At 42.1% G+C, this 22,403-nt stretch overlaps 1 protein-coding gene across 1 annotated transcript; it reads right to left on the bottom strand.

The window, feature by feature from the left end:
• Positions 1 to 734: 734 nt before the first annotated feature.
• LOC110526507 (tryptophan 5-hydroxylase 1) lies at positions 735 to 11,515 on the bottom strand. The gene is made up of 11 exons (XM_021607530.2): positions 11,321 to 11,515; positions 8,426 to 8,581; positions 7,584 to 7,776; positions 7,106 to 7,206; positions 6,515 to 6,582; positions 6,021 to 6,217; positions 5,704 to 5,839; positions 2,653 to 2,779; positions 2,443 to 2,538; positions 2,211 to 2,344; positions 735 to 2,074 (listed from the first exon to the last, which is right to left on the bottom strand). Exons 1-11 carry the CDS (start codon positions 11,420 to 11,422, stop codon positions 1,900 to 1,902), a joined length of 1,485 nt encoding a protein of 494 aa, XP_021463205.1. The 5' UTR covers positions 11,423 to 11,515; the 3' UTR covers positions 735 to 1,899.
• Positions 11,516 to 22,403: the final 10,888 nt, after the last annotated feature.

Here is a 22,403-nt window from a genome sequence, read left to right as displayed (position 1 = left end):
GACCACCATTTGCCTCATGCAGCGCGACACATGTCCTTTGCATAGAGTTGATCAGGCTGCTGCTTGTGGCCTGTGGAATGTTGTCCCACACATCTTCAATGGCTGTGCGAAGTTGCTGGATATTGGCGGGAACTGGAACACGATGTCGTACACGTCAATCCAGAGCATCAATGCTCAATGAGTGACATGTCTGGTGAGTATGCAGGCCATGGAAGAACTGGGACATTTTCAGATTCCAGGAATTGTGTACAGATCTTTGCGACATGGGGCTGTGCATTATCATGCTGAAACATGAGGTGGTGGCGGCGGATGAATGGCACGACAATGGGCCTTAGGATTTCGTCACAGTATCTCTGTGAATTGAAATTGCCATTGAGAAAATGCAGTTGTGTTCGTTGTCCGTAGCTTATGCCTGCCCATACCATAACCCCACCACCACCATGGGGTACTCTGTTCACAACATTGACATCGGCAAACCACTCACCCACATGACGCCACACACACTATCTTCCATCTGCCAGGTACAGTTGAAATCGGGATTCATCCGTGAAGAATACACTTCTCCAGCATGCCAGTGGCCATCAAAGGTGAGCATTTGCCCACTGAAGTCAGTTCTGATGCAAAACTGCAATCAGGTCAAGACCCTGGTGAGGACATGAAAAATGTCCTCACCAGTGAAAAATGGTCACTAAAAGGGATGTAAACAAATTTGTGCACAAAATTGAGAAATAAACTTTGTGTGTATGGAACATTTATGGGATATTTTATTTCAGCTCATGAAACATGTTGCATTTATATATATCCTCCTGGATGTGGCTAGCTTTTTATGTGTTCTCTAAGGAAATGTTAATGATAATGATGAGTAATTATTAGCAATCATAGCACATAGTATAACACAGTGTGTGAACATGGAGTACATTTAATGAGAGAAAAACAGAACAAAGAAACTACTGTAAATATTTCCCCATAGCTCAAAGCCCAGAATGCAGACAACCACTTACCAATGCAAGGATTGGTTTACCAGGGATCTTTTTACACAAATTAAAGATTTTCAATAGAAGTACATTCATGTCATCTTCCAAACACTGATACATGCACATAAATTCCTTCCTTGAACATCTTATGATAAATAGACAACTGGAGGTCAACAGTAGTAGCAGCAGAAGGTCGATAAGGTACACGCACACACACACACACACAATCATATAATACTACCACATCCTTATGCTTTGTGCAATGTGATAATACATGTATAGACTGTCACTCACTATACACGCAAGCATGTAACTTTACATCCACACTAGCACATTCACAACTTTATTGAAACGGTTCATGCCAATAGAGTACAATACAATATATATAAGACGACTGTTGCATTAAGATAGAACCTTCAAAAGAAAATAAATACTGCATATAAAAAACAAGAGAATATCAGTAATTATAAGCAAGAGCCAAGGAAAGGTCCGTTTCGGTCACATTCTAATCATCCTTAGTCAATATTATTATTCACATGACAAACCCAAAAATGTATTGACTTTTAAAGTAAACTACTGGTTAATAATTTAATAAAGTTAATATAACATTTGAATTTTAAGAGTTATTTATTTTGTAGGTAAAAGGCTGTTTGGGGATATCAGTGAGTAGGATTAAAGCAGCGAGCTGCTTGGTAAGGATCAGGTGGTAGACAACTACAGACAGCTGTACAGGGCTGTGTCAGGTATATGGTTGCAACATTTCTGAAAATTCCCATGTTTTCCAAAAATACTGGTTGGAGGATATCATATTTCTTGCTTGTTTCCTCCTGATTCTGTCCAACCGGGATTTCTGGACTACCTGGAAATGTTGGGAAAGTTAGCAGAATTTTGCAACCCTTGCAAGTATGAGGGCCAGGCAGGCTGGTCAGACAGCATAGTGTTTGTTAAGGCGCTGTAGGGCGTCGGCCACGATGTCTAGTTCATGTCTCAGATCCTCCACCATGCTGTTGATACTGGATGTGTCCTTCAGCACGTCCACACTGTGGGTGTACGGGTTGTACCTCACTGTAAACGGACGCTTGATGGTTTTGGCAAACTCCCTGTGTGCATAAGAACAGATGATGACGAAAACATAACACAGCCAAGGTTTGGAAAGATAAAATAATAGTTTATTAGCCCACTAACAGTTTATCTTCCCACAGAACAGCCAGGAATGTAAGGTCACAATTGACTTACCTCATCTTGACTTTGGCCTCTTCAAAGCTCTCTGACACAAAGTAGACGTCTTGGAATGTCGTGATAATGCACTCCTGCTTGCAGGTGACCTTGGGGTCAAAGGGCATGATCTTTGCATTGTCGGAGAGTGCATGCTGTATGAGGGGAAAAAAAGATTTTTCCTTTGCATCAGATGGTGTTTTTACACTTTAAATGGTGTTTGAATATTAAAATGAATATGAAATACTTTTACCTTCAGCTCACTGATAGAGGAGAGAAGTCCTGCGCCGTAGGCTCTCATCTTTCCCTCCTGTTTACACAGGCCAAACTCTACTGTGAAAAAGTAACACTGCAAAACAAAAACACAAAAAGCCAAGAACGTTTGAATATATCAGTTAGACAAGAAAAACAGTTCAATTCAAGCACAGTGTTTGGATATTGTTATAATGGAAACAGCACTTACGGTGGCCAGCGTCTGGACAGACTCATCTGAGGCCCCCAGAGAAGCCAGACCTATCTCCTGGGAGAACTGGGCAAAACTAGGCTCTGCCAGCAGAGGGACATGACCCAACAGCTCATGACATGTGTCTCTGTAATGCACACATAAACACACACATACATTCAGTATGTTGATTGTTAAGCCAATGGGCAGACATGTGCATCTTTGTGACAGTGTAACCAAGTGTTCTTCCATTAGATTTTTGAAACAATCAACCCCCCTATCCACATCAAGGGGACAGTAGTGGGGAAGGTGGAAAGTTTTAAGTTCCTCGGCGTACACATCATTGACAAACTGAAATTGTCTACCCACACAGACAGTGTGGTGAAGAAAGCGCAACAGCACCTGTTCAACCTCAGGAGGCTTAAGAAATGTTGCTTGTCACCTAACACACTCCAAAGTGTTTACAGATGCACAATTGAGAGCATTCTGTCAGGCTGTATCACTGCCTGGTACAGCAACTGCACCGCCCACAACCGCAGGGCTCTCCAGAGGCTGGTGCGGTCTGCACAACGCATCACCAGGGGCAAACTACCTGCCCTCTAGGACACCTACGGCACCCGATGTCACAGGAAGGCTAAAAAGATCATCAAGGACAACAACCACCCGAGCCACTGCCTGTTTACCCCGCTATCATCCAGAAGGTGAGGTCAGTACAGGTGCATCAAAGCTGGGACTGAGAGACTGAAAAACAGCTTTTATCTCAAGGCCATCAGTCTGTTAAACATCACTAGCACAGAGAGGCTGCTGCCTACATAGACTTGAAATCATTGGCCACTTTAATAAATGGAACGCCAATCACTTTAATAATACCACTTGAATAATGTTTACATATCTTGCATTACTCTTCTCATATGTACAGATGAAGTCGGAAGTTTACATACACCTTAGCCAAATACATTTCAACTCAGTTTTTCACAATTCCTGACATTTAATCCAAGTAAAAATTCCCTGTCTTAGGTCAGTTAGGATCACCACTTTATTTTAAGAATGTGAAATGTGAGCATAATAGTAGAGAGAATTATTTATTTCAACTTCTATTTCTTTCATCACATTCCCAGTGGGTCAGAAGTTTACATACACTCAATTAGTAGTTGGATAGCATGGCCTTTAAATTGTTTAACTTGGATCAAACTTTTTGGGTAGCCTTCCACAAGCTTCCCACAATAAGTTTGGTGAATTTTGGCCCATTCCTCTTGACAGAGCTGGTGTAACTGAGTCAGGTTAGTAGGCCTCCTTGCTCGCATACGCTTTTTCAGTTCGGCCCACACAATGTCTATATGATTGAGGTCAGGGCTTTGTGATGGCCACTCCAATACCTTGACTTTGTTGTCCTTAAGCCATTTTGCCACAACTTTGGAAGTATGCTTGGGGTCATTGCTTCAATATATCCATATAATTTTCCTCCCTCATGATGCCATCTATTTTGTGAAGTGCAGCAAAGCACCCCCACAACATGATGCTGCCATTCCCGTGCGTTACGGTTGTGATGGTGTTCTTCGGCTTGCAAGCCTTCCCCTTTTTCCTCCAAACATAACGATGATCATTATGGCCAAACAGTTCTATTTTTGTTTCATCAGACCAGAGGACATTTCTCCATTAAGTACGATCTTTGTCCACACGTGCAGTTGCAAACCGTAGTCTGGCTTTTTTATGGCGGTTTTGGAGCAGTGGCTTCTTTTTGCCTAGTGGCCTTTCAGGTTATGTCGATATAGAACTTGTTTTACTGTGGATATAGATACTTTTGTACCTGTTTCCTCCAGCATCTTCACAAGGTCCTTTGCTGTTGTTCTGGGATTGATTTGCAGTTTTCGCACCAAAGTACATTCATCTCTAGGAGACAGAACGTGTCTCCTTCCTGAGCGGTATGACAGCTGCGTGGTCCTATGGTGTTTATACTTGTGTAATATTGTTTGTACAGATGAACGTGGTACCTTCAGGCGTTTGGAAATTGCTCCAAAGTATGAACCAGACTTCTGGAGGTCTACAGTGTGAAGGTCTTGGCTGATTTATTTTGATTTTCCCATGATGTCAAGCAAAGAGGCACTGAGCTTGAAGGTAGGCCTTTAAATACATCCACAGGTACACCTCCAATTGACTCAAATGATGTAAATTAGCCTATCAGAAGCTTCTAAAGCCATTACATAATTTTCTGGAATTTTACAAGCTCTTTAAAGGCACAGTCAACTTAGTGTATGTAAACTTCTGACCCACTGGAATTGAGATACAGTGAATTATAAGTGAAATAATCTGTCTGTAAACAATTGTTGGAAAAATGACTTGTGTCATGCATGAAGTAGATGTCCTAACCGACTTGCCGAAACTATAGTTTGTTAACAAGAAATTTGTGGAGTGGTTAAAAAACGAGTTTCGATGACTCCAACCTAAGTGTATGTAAACTTCCGACTTCAACTGTATATACTGTATTCTATACGATCTATTGCGTCTTAGCCTATGCCACTCTGTCATTGCTCATCCATATATTTATATATTCTTATTCCATTCCATTCCTTATTCCATTAGGTAGTTGTTGTGAAATTGTTAGATATTACTTGTTAGACATTGCTGCACTGCCAGAACTAGAAACACAAGCATTTCGCTACACTCACAATAACGTCTGCTAACCATGTGTATGTAACCAATACAATTTGATTTGATTTGATTTGAATGATTATGTATGCAGAAGCACCTTTGAGTACCTATCTCATGCTGGACTGTAGCTGTGGAAAATGCCCTTTTGAGTTGCAATCAGCCGGAAGAGTTAAGTTTGCTTAGGGGTGTGACAGGCCAGGCTTGTTCAATCAAATACAGGCTCTTTGTATGGAATGATACTCTATGTTCCTCTATGATGGTTTTTGGTATGGTGACGTACTGCTATGTTTACAGTATGTGACTATGAACATCACACTGGCATACTCAACATCAGATGGATTTATGTTCAACAATGAAAGTAAATTAACATTTGCCTAGACTAACTTCTCCTTATTAATGTAACATGTGTCAAGGGGTACTTACGGCTCAGGTGTGTAGAGAGGGTCAGAGCTGTGGCGAACATACTGAGTGCAGTGGAAAACCCGGAAAGCCAAACCTGCCAGAAAGTCTCGTGGGGAGAGGTAACCTGCCACGGGCCGAATGATAAAGCCTGTGCGCTCTGATGAAACACACACATACGTTTTTCTCAAGTAAAAGGCCACGACACATTCAGCAACATCTAATTTGATACCCCTAAATCCACACTTTTCATTTTACAATAGCCTTCATTATGCTGATAAGCATCAGACTGAATGAGACTGTGTGGTGTCATGTACAGCGGCAGACTCTGCCTGTCTCACCTCTGAGGAAGTGTGACACATCTTCCAGCTGGGGGATGTTGTCCTCCCTGCAGTCACAGTGCTTGGAGAGCAGTGGCAGGTTCTTCAGGTACTCCCGGCAAGCATGGGTTGGATACAGCTTATTTAGCTCCCGATAAACCACACCCCAGGTCTTCACCTCCTCCTCTGTGAACTCGATATGCGGAATTGGATCCCCACTAAAAGAGAGGGAGAAAGAGAGAAACAGAAATATAATGAAAGAGAGTAGCACTACAATGAAAAATGTGTTGTTCTGCCCCTGAACAAGGAAGTTAACCCACTGTTCCTAGGCCGTCATTGTAAATAAGAATTTGTTCTTAACTGACTAGCCTAGTTGAATAAAGGTTACTTTTTTTTTTTAAATACAGTAGAAATGTCTAGCTATACCTGTGTGCATTAGGACATTAAAGTATTAAATACACATAGCATCATAGCTTTCTAAATCAGATCTCACATAGCATGATAATATGACCTACTGTTTGTAGCTCATGGCAAGATCAGCAAAGTGTTTCCTTCTTTTGCGGTAGACGTTGTCCTTGAAGCCCTGCAGACAGAAAAGATAAGTAATTGAGGTGTGACAGCAACTCATGCACTGACTTACAGAGTGGCTATTCCGTAAGTGTGCCGCTTCTCACAATAGAAGTATTAGTCTAATCCTCCATCTGCCACTCTAATACAGTCAGTGTAGTTCTAACTGGCTTTGATAGTTGTACCATTGTCACAGGTTTGCCTCCTGTTTCAGTAGGTCAGTGAGAGTCTGAGACATAAAGATCCTATATTATGAATTATTGGATATCTTGTGGTCTATGGTGGTCTAGCGGTCTAAGCCACTGACCCTGGCACACATGTATACCAGAGTCAGCATGGATTCAAATCAGGCCCACTGCCCGTTGACTCCCTCTGTCTTTCCAACACTATTCTGTCTCTTCAAAAATTACAAAAGGAGTGTGACTGCCACACTCATTAAACATTTTTATTTAAAAATAATTATAGGATATCTATGGTCAGACAGGCTTGCAACTAGAATGTAAAGTCATTGACCAGAGCATATTAGAAGGTATGCCTACTGGGTGATCAGCATCCAGGTCTAAGCCATACATCAAGACACGGTTAGCACACATGTCCAGGTCTGAGATTTTCTTTGGGAACCAGGGAATATCTTCAGTGTCTGAAACAAAAAAAAACATGGGATGATCTGGGATGGCCTCTACACTAGATTTGAGTCATGTCTGGGGCTATTTGGGATCCTTGGGACATCCCTACCTCACTGAAGTTTACATTTAAAATGGTTAAGGTAAGGGTTAGGGTTATGGATAGGTAAGGGATATGATTATGGTTCGGGTAAGGGTAGGGGTTGAGGTTAGGGTGTGGGGTAGGGATGTCCCAAGGATTCCGGATAGCACTGACCCTTCAGTAACCTCGTACAACAATCTGAAAGTCTCTCTTTCGCTACATGCCGAGGTAATTAGTCTGGTAATAGATAATAAGCCTACGTGGCTAGACTTTAGGGACTGAAATTATTTCAAAAGTAGCAGCTGGGCCTACCTTCTTCAGGCAGGCTGGAATTGTCAGGTTGATCATGGTCCATATCAACTACGTTGGCGGCGTGCTTTCGTAGCAGCTCAGTGAGCTCCTTGAGTTGCTCGTGGCCACTGTCACAGTCAACAAAGATCTCAAATTCTGAGCCGCGCCGCCTCGATTTTCGGGACTCGATGTGAACAAGGTTGACGTGGTTCTCCTGGTGATGATTATAATAACAAGACATTTAAAGTTATGTCATGTATCTGATGTACATGATAATGTCTCTACCAGTGTTGGGGAAGTTACTCTGAAAGAATAGTTTACAAAGCTACCAATTACTTCACACTGGAGGGAGTTAATTAAGCCACACTAAAGCTACCCGTAAGAAAATATAGTTCAATTAACTAAAGTTACTTAGAAAAATGTGTTAACTACATCCAAACTACTTCTTGATAAATTATCATATCTAAATCTGAAATGTCATAGACTACAAGTTGCAAGAATAGATCACTTTGGAGTCAGATGTTAACAGAATGTGTAATTTAGCCTATGTATCAAGTGAGAATTAGGCAAGTCCAATGCTGAAAAAGAAAGGAAATGATTGCCTATTTCACACATATTTTATTTTTGAAACAAAAAAGTAGTCTGTTGTCCCGGTACTTAGCTTCACCGCTACATGCCCCCCAAAAAGTTATTAAGTAATGAAAACACTATCAAGATTTGAATTGAGTTCAACTAACACCAAACTACTGCAAATTGTAGTTAAATTACTAGTTGAACTACATGTAGTTCACTACTTCCCAACACTGGTGTCTACCATCACCCGTCTGGTATGTGATAGCCTACTTTAAAATATTCAACCTTACTTGAAAAAGTTTTAGCGCCTTAACGAGCCCGCCAACTTCATTCTTGAGGGAAAAGGCGATGGCCGTGCGACCCTTTTCTAAAGAGCGACCATTCTCCCAAGATGAACTCTTGTTGTCCTTGTTCTCGTCGATCTTGCTGAAGGTACACTTTTTCATCTGTTGGGAAAGCGAGTGAAAATATTAATGAAAAACAAACCTCGGAGCTGGCAAGGCCTATTTGTGGAAAGTAAGGATTTGGCAGTGTTTTGAGCTATGATACACCATTTATCAAGGCTGAAAATGAAGTTAATTGTTTTAGAAATGCACATCACCTCCGACGACAATTTGTTTGAAAGGGCAAGCTGCGTTTTAGATGGACTGATAGGCCTACGGATTTGTTCAATATCCTGTGCTAAGAGCTGTATTTGAACAAGAGTTTGCTAGCCTCACAAAGAAAGGGCAACTAAATCAAACAATGTATTTACACAACCAAAGCTCACCAAACTGTAAATTAACCCTCCTGCTGTGTTCCGGTCGAATTGGACCGATTTTCAAGTTTTGTCTCTGAAAAATGTAGTTAATTTAATCTGATTGTCATAAGGTTCCATGACTTCGTCCACACAGCACATCTGAACACACAAAATACATTTTGATAATTTTCCTGACATTTTGGGTGTTTTATTAAACTTTTGTACACCTGTGGCGTTCCCATTAGTAATGAATGGGTGTGAGATTACAATTAGTGTATACAATTTTGTTCAGGCACATGCCCATTCATCAGATGGACACAATTCCTCTCCCAGACCACCACACACACACACACACACACACACACACACACACACACACCTCACTCCCCTTCTTGGCTTCCATGGCAACCCCCACGGGAATAGAATATTTCCCCCACAGCAACCACACCTGTTGGCATTCTCACAAACAATCGCAACATTGTTTCAGTAATAATCTTTAACTTTTCTCGCAGCTCTGGTATATCAATCTTTTTTGAGGCCTTGCTCACAATTAATTCTGTGGCAGCACAATGGCCAAACGATATACTGTATGTGAGGCTCTTGATCATATCTTTGATCATGACACTGGTAAGGAGGAGAGAGGCCAGGAAATTGACAGTGAAGATACATTAGAGGAGAAAGTGTCAGAAGTTGAAGACAACACAGAATATGATCCAGACCAAGAGACAACCGATGTGGAACAACCCAGTGATGAGGAAGAGGGCCCTGTTGAGGTTGTTATTACATTCCGGTCAAATAATGGGAATTTGTCGTGGTCTTCATCTCCACCAGAGAGGAGAGGTCGGCTGAAAATGTTATCAGGATGACCCCAGGGCCAACGAGATACGCCATATCCCAGGTTGATGACATGAAATCCTGTCACTATTTAAAAATGTGAAATGGTTTCAAAACAAATGTCCTTGTTAAACTTTGACACAAAGTAGTCTGTGATAAATAGCACAATATGTTTAATCTGAGTATTTGTTATAGTCAAAATAATCCATACATGATGTTTTTATTACTCAAAAACGAGTTGTATGAGCTCAGGTCAATGAGGCCTACAGGCCATAAATTTAAAAAACATCTAACACAACATTAGGTGATAATATGTATTATTATGAATTTATAATCAGATATAATGGGGCGGTCATTTTGGAGCAGGAACACATAATTAATTAACATGAAACGAACTCAACAGGAGGGTTAAGCGTAAACAATCACAGTATTCACTGCAGCTGGACGCAAACTGAATACCTCACCTAATCAGGCTACTTCGAGATTTCAGCACTGGACAGCGACTACACTTGGCTGCATTCAAAATTAACTTTAAAACTGTGACTGAAAATAAAGTATAGGGACAAAATAATATCATAATTTAGACTGATATCGTTAGGTCTAAATACCACACACTTAATTAGCCTATAGATTGGAAGCGTTAAACTGTCGATTTTTTTTCCGTAGGCAAAATGTATTTTGGCAATGCTGAGTTGTGTCTGTCTCATTGTAAAGAGATCTGCAGCAGTAATCGCATTTGGTGACGAATGATAGCGCTCTCCAATCCAAATCCAACCCGGGATTATAGATGGCTACTTTCAGCGCAGCAATAAATCCATCAAGGGAACATATCCTGGACGTATTCTCTTATCATCTTTAGGTGTTCAAATTGTTGATTTTGTCGGGTTCATTTCAGTTGATGCCAAATGTCTTTTGGGGCCAGTCTATGTCAATCATCAGAATATTATAACTATTTTTGGAATAGGCTAATTCATCTAAATTAAATTTACATTTATTGACAGGAAATACAATTAAAATCAACATGTTGTACACAAACGTGCACAGTCTTATCAATTACTTGCGTGGTTTTAGTTAATATCTCAATAATTTGCCTAAATCAAGATGCAGTGGCTCGTAGTGAACACAGACAAATAACTTATTTTATCTAGTCTGATGTCTGCGAAGATCTGCGGTGTAAGCGTTCTGAAAAGTTATGACTGCGTGCACCTTTATTTCACTTTACTATAATGTATCTTGCAATGACCTCCTTATTGTATGACGTAGGCTACGCATCTCATTTGTCTCCAGATTTAGGTGGTTTATGGCACACATAAGAGAGCTAGCTAAACCTAACCAGAATGGAGAGGAAAACTCTGATATGAACAGAAAATAAATTAACTAATGAAGTGGAGGGTAAGATTACAGATTGGCGCAACAAAAGTAAATCATTTATGTCTGATAATTGAAGTCGAAAGTAAAATGCATCATGTTTGATTATTCAAGCCTTTGCCAAAAGCTTATTCAATCAAAGACAATTCAACGTAAAATGACTGTTCATTTGTATTGTTCCATGGAAAATAATTTCGTTTAGTTTAGCCAGTTATTATTTACTTACAATATACATTTAATTTACCTCATTATTCAGTTGCTTTTCCTCGTAACAAGTGTGCAATGAAGAACTCATAGAGTCGAAAGACCTTCCTCTGCGCGGCCCGTCAATCTTGTTTGAATACATGTCAAAGTCCTTTGATTGATATGTTTTAGTGAGAATAAGTAAGGCAGTCCACTGACTGCTGCTGTATCTGCTATGATATACCTATATACCTCTCACTCAAAGCACAAGGCACCTCAGTATTTATGAACACTGAGTGGAAGGAGGGGGTGGGGATGGGGTGGGGGGAGGAGTATCACAACTATATGCCTAAATGTAACATGGTAATGGTTATACAACTAATCTCACATTAATGTCACACACTGATGATTACAAAATATTCACTTTCACGAAGGGAATCAGTAGACTTTAATAATGAGGTACTGTTGGTGTAGTTGTGACTGCTGGCTAATTGCCATGAGGGAAATGTAAGCCTATCATACAGCCTACAACAACAGCAAAACATCCCAGGTCTAAAGGTTTTCATATCGATGTCATATCATATACTGTACATAAACTACATTTTAAAAAAACACAATCCCAACTACTCATCCCTATAAAAAGTTCAGCACCACAGCATAATGGACAGTTTCCCCCATCTGGACGGTTCTGCGGCTTCCAAAATAAGAGATCTATCTATACAGCACACACAAAACGTGACCTGTTGTAGACCTTGACATTTTCACATTTGTTTGGTATACAATTAGTCATTGTAGTCTTCCTCGTGTTCTCTTTTGAGTGGGGTTAGAGAACGTTTTGAAAGACACCTGTTGAGTAAAGACCGCAGAAAATACCAAACCTGAATTTAACTAAGAGTATATTAAATAGTGGTGACAGATACTCCTGCCCCGCTTCCAATCGTAGTCTAGGCCTATACAGTGCCTTTGGAAAGTATTCAGACCCCTTGACTTTTTCCACATTTTGTTACTTTACAGTCTAATTCTAAAATGTATTCAATTTTTAAAAAATCCTCGGCAATCTACACACAATACCCCAGAATGACAAAGTGAAAACAGGTTTTTGGAAATTGTTGCACATTTATAAAAAAATAAATACTTTATTTACATAAGTATTCAGACCCTTTGCTATGAGACTTGAAATGTAACTCATTTGCATCCTGTTTCAGCTGCATCCTGTTTCCATTGATCATCCTTGAGCTGTTTCTACAACTTTATTGGAGTCCACTTGTGGTAAATTCAATTGATTGGACATGATTTGGAAAGGCACACACTTGTAAGGTGCCACAATTGACAGTGCATGTCAAAGCAAAAACCAAGCCATGAGGTCGAAGGAATTGTCTGTAGAGCGCCGAGACAGGATTGTGTCGATGCACAGTTCTGGAGAAGCGTTCAAAAAAATGTCTGCAGCATTGAAGGTCCCCAAGAACACAGTGGCCTACATAATTCTTAAATGGAAGAAGTTTGGAACCACCAAGACCCTTCCTAGAGTGGGCCAAACTGAGCAATCAGGGGAGAAGGGCCTTGGCCAGGGAGGTGACCAAGAACCCGATGGTCACTATGACAGAGCACTAGAGTTCCTCTGTGGAAATGGGAGAACCTTCCTGAAAGACAACCATCTCTGCAGCCCTCCACCAATCAGGCCTTTATGATAGAGTGGCTAGACAGAAACTACTCCTCAGGAAAAGACTCTTGCCAGCCCGCTTGGAGTTTGCTAAAATCATGAGAAACAAGATTCTCTGGTCTGATGAAACCATGATTGAACTCTTTGGCCAGAATGCCAAGCGTCACATCTGGAGCAAACCTAGCACCATCCCTACGGTGAAGCATGGTGGTGGTAGCATCATATTGTTGTGATGTTTTTTAGCGGCTGGGACTGGGAGACTAGTCAGGATCAAGGCAAAGATGAGCGAAGCAAAGTACAGAGAGATCCTTGATGGACCTCAGACTGGGGCGAAAGCTCACCTTCCAACAGGAAAATGACCCTAATCACACAGCGAAGACAACGCAGGAGTGGCTTCGAGACAAGTCTCTGAATGTCCTTGAGTGGCCCAGCCAAAGCTTGGACTTGAACCCGATCGAACATCTCTGGAAAAACCTGAAGATAGCTGTGCAGAAACACTCTCCATCCAACCTGACAGAGCTTGAAAGGATCTGCAGAGAGAAATGGAAGAAAATCCCAAAATACAGGTGTGCCAAGCTTACAGCGCTGTACCCAAGAAGACTCGAGGCTGTAATCGCTGTCAAAGGTGCTTCAACAAAGTACTGAGTGAAGGGTCTGAATACTTATGTAAACATAATATTTCTGTTTTATATTTAATAAAAAAAATATTCTCTAAAAACCTGTTTTTGGATTGTCATTATGGGGTATTGTGTGTAGATTAATGAGGGGATTTAAAAAAAAAAATAATTTTTAGAATAAGGCTGTAACGTAACAAAATGTGGAAAAATTCAAGGGGTCCGAATGCACTGTACTTCCTGAAAAACTCCAGGACCCAATTGCACATGTTTGACTACTGTATGACGAACCTGAGGGAGCAGGCGCGTTAATGTTCCTAAGGGAGCTTGGTGCAACATCATAAATGTGTTAATGAACAGTGGTCATATTGTAATAATGACGTGGATGTTATGAGCAATTCTTGTGTTTACAAGCTCACACCGTTAGTAATTGCATTAAAAGTGCAAATAATGAGGGTTTCCTTTAGGAAAATAAATGCAACACATGACTAATCTTTTATTCAGACATTCTCAAGCAACCGCTCCTGCTTTATTGGTCTTTGTCTCCACCTCCACTCCTCGCTCACTAGACTGAGAGACTGACGTAGGCTAGCCATGTCTGCCGGTAAACAAGACTGACCACGCGCTGCTTTGTGCGTCTCAAATACCCATCTAATTAGACCATGTGCAAAGAGGCTACTCAGCGCCCCAATTCACTTCTACCTCCGACTGAATTGGAAAAGAGACAGTTTTAACCGGATTAGTGGAAAATAGTAAAATACTGATTGTGTGAAGTGTTCTGTGCAATGTAGCCTGTATACAGTTGTAGGCTACACCCTATTTGGGTGGATATGTGTGTGTGTGTGTGTGTGTGTGTGTGTGTGTGTGTGTGTGTGTTACATGAGAGGTCTATGACCTCTGTGAGTGAGGGGATACAGATACCCGAGGAACAGGCAGGGGGCTATCTAGGAATGAAGATATGGTTTCATGTGTAGTCTTATTAGTATAGATCATCTGAGGGGATGGATATGGTTAGACCTCTCTTCAGTTTGTGGTGGGAAAGGTGCAGTAAGGAGGCCAGGAATCCAGTAATATCCCGGAAATTATTCTAGTTATAGGAAATATTTTTGTGAATCCTACTATTGTATACTGTTTAGCTGATTAGGTTCTCACATAAGACAAACTCACTTGCACGTTTTTTATTAGCAAAACAATATAATAAAACCATTTTACAATTTCACATGTTGCCAATAGGTTTACCATTAAGCAGCCTGACATATTTGACAAATATTTTGTAATGTACAGAGCGCATATTTTTCTGTCGATTATCCTTAGGAAACAGCAGCCACATTCACATTCACATCATCTCATCCTGTCTGTGGGAAACTCAATATGAGACCTGGCCCATTCAAATATACGTACTCACAATTCGGAGTCAGATCCATCACTATGATGTCTAATGTAGTTATGGAGCTCAGTCCCTCTACACTCCAGCCAATAGAACTATGAAGCCTTGTGTGTATTCATGTTCTCTAAAGTAGCCATGGAGCCTGGACCATCTTCATACAGTCTAATGATCAGTATCTGGTATAATGCAATACAGCATATTCATCATTATCCCCTCATTCAAGTTCATTTACGCTCATATTGGTTTGCATCAGGTTTCATTTTGTCTTTCAATTGCATGGACCATTGTCTGGACTGGATAGATTACTGCAAGTTGAATTTGGTTCAACATGTTTGTCTATCAGAATATAAAGCCCACTGAAATAAGGGCCTATTTTGACTCCTTTATTGGCAATGCAATGATGGGTCAGGGTGCAATCATATTTAATCGTTGACGTCTTTGTGTACAACAGACAACCTTGTGATGAATGCTTAGTGACATTATGAGTTGACATTGAGAAGACCCAGATTTCAGACAACTGTGATGTCCTGGTTTAGCACCTTGAAGGGATGAGCCTTTTGAGATGCATTGAGATTGGAGAGCAGGATTATTGCACAGCATGAGATTTACTTAATCTGTGTCTCCCTCATCTCTTCCACATCGGCAACAACCATGCTGAGCCATGAGTAACCATGTCAGAGAAGCTTGCATGACTACCATGACCTTCACACTGAAGACGTTTAAAACACTTGTCTGTTTGAATCTTTGCCAAACATTGAAACATGTATTCAAATATCAGTTTATTGACTGGTTGCTCAAACCTCTCTTTTCATCTGTCAGATGTTTTTATTGAAGGGAAACATTTGATACACAATAGCCCCCCCCCCCTCCCCATCTTTACTGACCCTCCGTTTACCAGACATTCTCACATTACTTTCCAGAAAAGCTTAAGCTTGTCCTGAGCCTTTTTTATAAATTGTTTTATGAGTTGAACACATTGGGAGGGATCTTAGATGATTACTCCATACAGAATCCATCAAGATATCTGATATCTTTCGTCTGCACTAATGGACTGCCCAATTCAATTCAAACCACAGGTTTTTAATGGGTTTCAAGATTGAGATGAGATGGCCATTGCAAAATGTCGATTTTGTGGAATTTGATGTGTGCTTGGTATGAATAATGATAAATATCATACCAAATATCAAGTTTTGTGGGCATGATCTTTGTGCATCTATAACTTTCTAACTTTCTATCATTATTCATTCACGATGCATTCATGATTATCCGTAATCATGGTAGCTTCCACATTAATATAGACGTGTTCAAGAACATATTATATTGTTATTTACAATAAAAGTGACTCCAAGATGACGTATTACATTATTTACCACTAATTTCTATTGGGCAGAAAATAATCTGAAACACAACCAAAACAAACTGCAAATGTATCCAACAAGTTTGTAGACACAAGCTTGATGGAGTCATTGTGTGCTAGGAAAATGAGACCAAATACTAAACATTTGACTACATTTAATACACTAAAAGGGTAATTTGTCCAATTACCTCTGACACCTTCAAATGGGAGGACTAGAGACATAAAGTGCTGTCATTTCTAAACGGTAAAACAGATATGTACTGTATATAAAATACCAACAAATAAAATGTGACATTCTGTGCTATCGCCTCATACTTTATAAAACATTTGACCTCAAATCCAAAATGCTGGAGTGTATAGCCAAATTAAACGTTTTAGCTTCACTGTCCAAATAAATACATATACCGGAGAGTACATAGTTCTTGACTAAAGCTGGGAAATATTGTCTTGACAAATAGAATAATAGGAACAGACTTCGGTAAAATTATGTACATTTACCCTACTATGCAAAGATTTGAAAATGATAATTAATTGTTTGGTATAGTCCTAGGTTCTTTGTGCTACATTGTCAATGTTTTTTGTATACTTCACATGTAGAGGAGATGTTAATTAAAAAGACTGAGTGTATGCACCTCTCTTTCAGCAGTAGAGTGTCTTTTGTCAGAGCCCTTTTTGAAGAGTCTTCTATTATGGGGGAGGAAAGCTATGCTCACCCATCTGATTATCAGAAAACCTGCTTTTCATCCTGTGCCTCTGCATCTATCACCCATGTGGCAACCAGAATGAAGCTTATATTCTCCTCCTGTTTCCATTGAAACCTATTTGATAAACATTGAACACCTGTCTGTCACCTTTATATAAGAAGTAGACTCGTGTCAAACAAAGGTCAATAAATACTTCTAGTGTAAAAAAACATGTTTGCCATCTATCTAAATCAGATTGCACAATAAGCATGCAAATCACTGTTCCATGAACATGGTGTAATTATAGGACTGTTGACACTAGATATGCGGTATGAGCCGACTTCGGAAATACGTAGAGGGACCTAATTGAAGTGGACCATATTTGTCACTGATGTTGGAATGACTGATGAGGTGATGAGTCTGGGTTGATGGGCCAGGGAGGATCTTACGTAGTGATGTACGCTAGATGTACAGTTGAAGTCGGAAGTTTAGATACACTTAGATTGGAGTCATTAAAACTCATTTTTCAACCACTCCACCAAATACTTGTTAACAAACTATAGTTTTGATAAGTTGGATAGGACATCTACTTTGTGCCTGACAAAAGTCATTTTTCCAACAATTGTTTACAGACAGATTATTTCACTTATAAGTCACTGTATCACAATTCCAGTGGGTCAGAAGTTTACATACACTAAGTTGACTGTGCCTTTAAACAGCTTGGAAAACTCCAGAAAATTATATAATGGATTTAGAAGCTTCTGATAGGCTAATTGACATAATTTGAGTCAATTGGAGGTGTACCTATGGATGTATTTCAAGGCCTACCTTCAAACTCAGTACCTCTTGCTTGACATCATAGGAAAATCAGCCAAGACCTCCACAAGTCTGCTTCTTCCTTGGGAGCAATTTCCAAACGCCTGAAGGTACCACATTCATCTGTACAAACAATAGTACGCAAGTATAAACACCATGGGACCACGCAGCCGCCCTACCGCTCAGGAAGGAGACGCGTTCTGTCTCCTAGAGATAAACGTACTTTGGTGCAAAAAGTGCAAATCAATCCCAGAACAACATTAAAGGACCTTGTGAAGATGCTGGAGAAAACTGGTACAGAATTATCGATATCCACAGTAAAACGAGTCCTATATCAACCTAACCTGAAAGGCCGCTCAGGAAGGAAGAAGCCACTGCTCCAAAACCGCCATAAAAAAGCTAGACTACAGTTTGCAACTGCACATGGGACAAAGATCATACTTTTTGGAGAAATGTCCTCTGGTCTGATGAAACAAAATAGAACTGTTTGGCCATAATGACCATCGTTATGTTCGGAGGATAAAGGGGGAGGCTTGCAAACCAAAGAACACCATCCCAACCGTGAAGCACAGGGGTGGCAGCATCATGTTGTGGGGGTGCTTTGCTGCAGGAGGGACTGGTGCACTTCACAAAATATATAGCATCATGAGGAAAATTATGTGGATATATTGAAGCAACATCTCAAGACACCAGTCAGGAAGTTATATCTTGGTCGCAAATGGGGTCTTCCAAATGGACAATGACACCAAGCATACTTCCAAAGTTGTGGCAAATGGCTTAAGGACAACAAAGCAACAAAGCAGCACGGAAAAAGCATGTATGAGCATGGAGGCCTACAAACCCGACTCAGTTACACCAGCTCTGTCGGGAGGAATGGGCCAAAATTCCCCCAACTTATTGAGGGAAGCTTGTGGAAGGCTACCTGGAATGTTTGACCCAAGTTAAACCATTTAAAGGCAATGCTACCAAATACTAATTGAGTGTATGTAAACTTCTGACCCACTGGGAATGTGATGAAAGAAATAAAAGCTGAAATAAATAATTCTCTATACTATTATTCTGACCTTTCACATTCTTAAAATAAAGTGGTGATCCTAACTGACCTAAGACAGGGAATTTTTACTAGGATTAAATGTCACGAATTGTGAAAACTGAGTTTAAATGTATTTGGCTAAGGTGTATGTAAACTTCTGACTTCAACTGTATACATTCGTGTGCTATAATTGACTATCTAGAGAAAATCTGTATCAGTTCCCTGGACAATATTTCCCTTCTTCTGTAAGAGCTTGTCTCACCATAACTGTTTTCCATGAAAACACTATAGCCATGGCTGAGCCACGTGAAAGCAGGAAGACAGGTTTGATGCAGGAAGGCAGGGGGTGAACATGTGCAGTCAAGAGAGTGGACATGATGAGAAAATATGAATGCATGGTTCAATGGGAATTCAGGCTGTCAGGTCCACTTTGTGCAAGACATGGATCCACAGGATGAATGACGGCTAAAGGAAAGCTCTGGGGCAACAGTGAACAGGAAGTCAAATCATATTATCTGTATGGCCATGAATCTGACGGTGGCCATTTGATTCAGTCTATCTTCCTTCTCTAGGTATATAGGGGTCCATGCTTTAGGTAGAGGAACAGAGATAGGCCCTACCACTGTCTCTAATTCTAAGACTTCATCATCATTCATGATACTGTGCAATATACAACTGCCCCCAGCCCCAACCCAAAGAGTTTGTGTTTGCATGCAACCATAGACTCTACATAACAACAAGCCTTTGTAACTTCCAAAAGTGGCGACAGCAGCACCACCATGTGAAGGACCAAGGAAACATTTTTTAAATCTCAACATGGAAACAAATTTCACACATGATGAAACTGGTTGAAAATTCTCTCAATATAAATGCGTACTGAATAGGCCTGCAAGATACAAAAGCGATAACTTGCACATAGATTGTTGTACCAAGCGGGCAGAATGACAGAATCCACACAAGTGACATATGTCTGTGTTTATCCATCAATTTGTTGTTGTTGTCTCACTGTCTCTGTCTGTCTGCTAGATTATACTAACTAAAAGTATTTCTGAAGCAGAATTCACCATGCATCATGTGGCATACAGCAGGTCAGCCACTAGGGGGAGACTCATCGAGGACTGGTGACAGACGGAGTATACATCACGAGGCGATGGCTCCATCTGCTGGACGTGCCAGGTCTCGATGGGCCCTCCGGCCAGGACTAATTGGGGCTGATTGGGAATTGGTGAGTAATCAAGGGCTGATTTCTCACCAGCTGTACAAGTCCCATAAAGCTGCCAGAAGGGGAGCACACAGGGAAAAGAGTGGGGTAAGAAAGGACTCCCATATAGTTGGGGGCGGGTGCAGAGGAAACAGGAGTGAGTTCAGTTTTTGATCCCCACAGGATACAGCAAGACCCGGAGGCAAGAAGATGGTATCCCGGAGAGGGTCTCATCGGGGAGACATATTCTTTTCTTTTGAACTATTCTTTTAATAAACACCTTTGAAACTGAGCTAATCCTACTCTGTCTGTGTCTGATCTGTGTAACCGTTTTGACCCAACCCCCTGGTCTTCCACAAGTGGTGGAGAATGCGGGAATTCTGATAACGTGGTCAGATCAGGGTTGACATTTACACAGCATCAGCATGGTCGAGATGATAGCTCAGTTCGTCCAGGCCCAACAAGCACAACAGGCGGTTCAGGAACGAACGCTGGAGGAACAGCGATTACAAAACATCCGCCTCGTTGAGGAAATCAGGAAGCTGCAAGGAGGAGCATCTCCTGAATCACATCCCAACCAGTTTTTAATCAAGCTGACGGAAGACGATGACATCGAAACATACCTCTGTACGTTTGAACGGACAGCGCTACGGGAAGGATGGCCAAGGCCGAAGTGGGCAAGTCTGCTGGTCCCGTTCCTCTCAGGGAATAGCCAAAAGGCATATTGGGACCTGAACGACGAACAGGCGGATAAATACGACGGACTCAAACGGGAGATACTCAGCCGCTACGGGTACAGCCTGGCCCATCGGGCTCAACTGTTCCACGACTGGATGTTCGTACCTGACGCATCCCCCTGAGCAGAGATGAGCGACCTACTGCGCATCACCAGGGCAACTGACGTATCTTAACCGACGTATCCACCCTCTCCATCCTTGACAAAGTGGTCCTGAATCTCTTCTTACGGGTGCTACCCCTCTACATGAAGAGAACAGCAAGTCTATGTGCACCCCAGACCTTGGAGGGCCTCCTGGAAGCAGTGGAGACACATCAGAACACTCAGGCCCTTCTGAGTGGGAGCCGGGCCAAGTCGGTGACCCGTTCAAAGAGACGGAAGGACAGACGGCTGGGGTAGGGCCGACCCGCCACCGATGACCCCAGGTAGATGGAGACCAAAGGAGGTGTTTTGAGTGTGGCGCCCGGGGGCACATTGCCTGGAATTGCCCGGCTCAAGAGGAGTCGATGCCATCAGAAGCCCCGGAGGCGAGGTGGGTCACGCCGTGAACCAACTGCACCCATGGTCCCGGTGAAGGTTGACGGACATGACACGGAAGCTCTATTAGACTCCAGAAGTATGGTTATACTCGTAACCACAAGCCTGCTGAACCAGGAGACCGAACGTGGTAGGGATATGTCCAGTGCCTGTGTTCACAGTGACACAAAGCGGTATCCAACCGTATCGCCCAACATCGTGACGCCACAAGGGAGCTGCCAGATGATGGTGGGTGCAGTACCAGAGTTGCCGGTACCTCTCCTAGTGGGACGGTTCGCGGCCCTATGGGGGCAGGAGCTGAAGAAAAAGATACGACCTGGTCGAAGAAGAGGGCGGGGACGACCCATCGCCTGTGCGGCCCGGAAGCAACCGGTTGACCAACCTGTATATACGGGTCTGGAGTCGGAGTCGGCGACAGAACCCAACCTCTTCCCCCCCCGGGGAAGCCCTGGAGGAGGAGCCCAGCCTCCCCCTCCTCGATTTCGAGGGGCCAGTCAAGACACCTGCTGGGGGCCAACTGAGGGGACAATTTGGGACGGCCCAGTGGGAGGATCCGAACTTGAAAGCCGCCACAGCCCAAGAGATAGCGGTGGATGGACAGCTACTTCCGGGGGTGAGAGACTGACGATACACCCATTTCCAAATCAAGAATAACCTTTTGTATCAGGTGTCGCGCCAACAGGGTGAACTTCAAGAGGTATTTTGCTGCCACAACGGTACGTGGTTCCCGTTCTTCAGCTGGCCCACACCCACCTGTTGGGGGCGCACCTGGGGATGGAGAAGACCCGGGAACGGATCGCCGCCCGGTTCCATTGGCTCGGGATGAGGAGGGCCGTGGAAGACTGCTGTCCTGAGTGTCAACTCACTGCCCCAAAAGTACACTTCTGAAACCCACTGGTCCCCCTACCAATCCTCGGGGTGCCCTTTGAACGCATCGCCATGGACATAGTGGGACCACTGGTAAAAACAGCACGAGGACACCAGTACATCCTGGTGATAGTAGATTATGCCACCCGGTATCCCGAGGCCATTCCCCTATGGGCGGCGGTATCCAAGGGAATCGCCCGGGATCAGTTCCAGTTCCACCTCTTTAGAGCGGGTGGGCATCCCGAATGAGATC

Source organism: Oncorhynchus mykiss, chromosome 6 (genome assembly GCF_013265735.2).
Source record: "Oncorhynchus mykiss isolate Arlee chromosome 6, USDA_OmykA_1.1, whole genome shotgun sequence".
In the NCBI taxonomy this organism is placed as follows: domain Eukaryota; kingdom Metazoa; phylum Chordata; class Actinopteri; order Salmoniformes; family Salmonidae; genus Oncorhynchus; species Oncorhynchus mykiss.
This window is presented reverse-complemented; position numbering and strand designations above follow the sequence as displayed.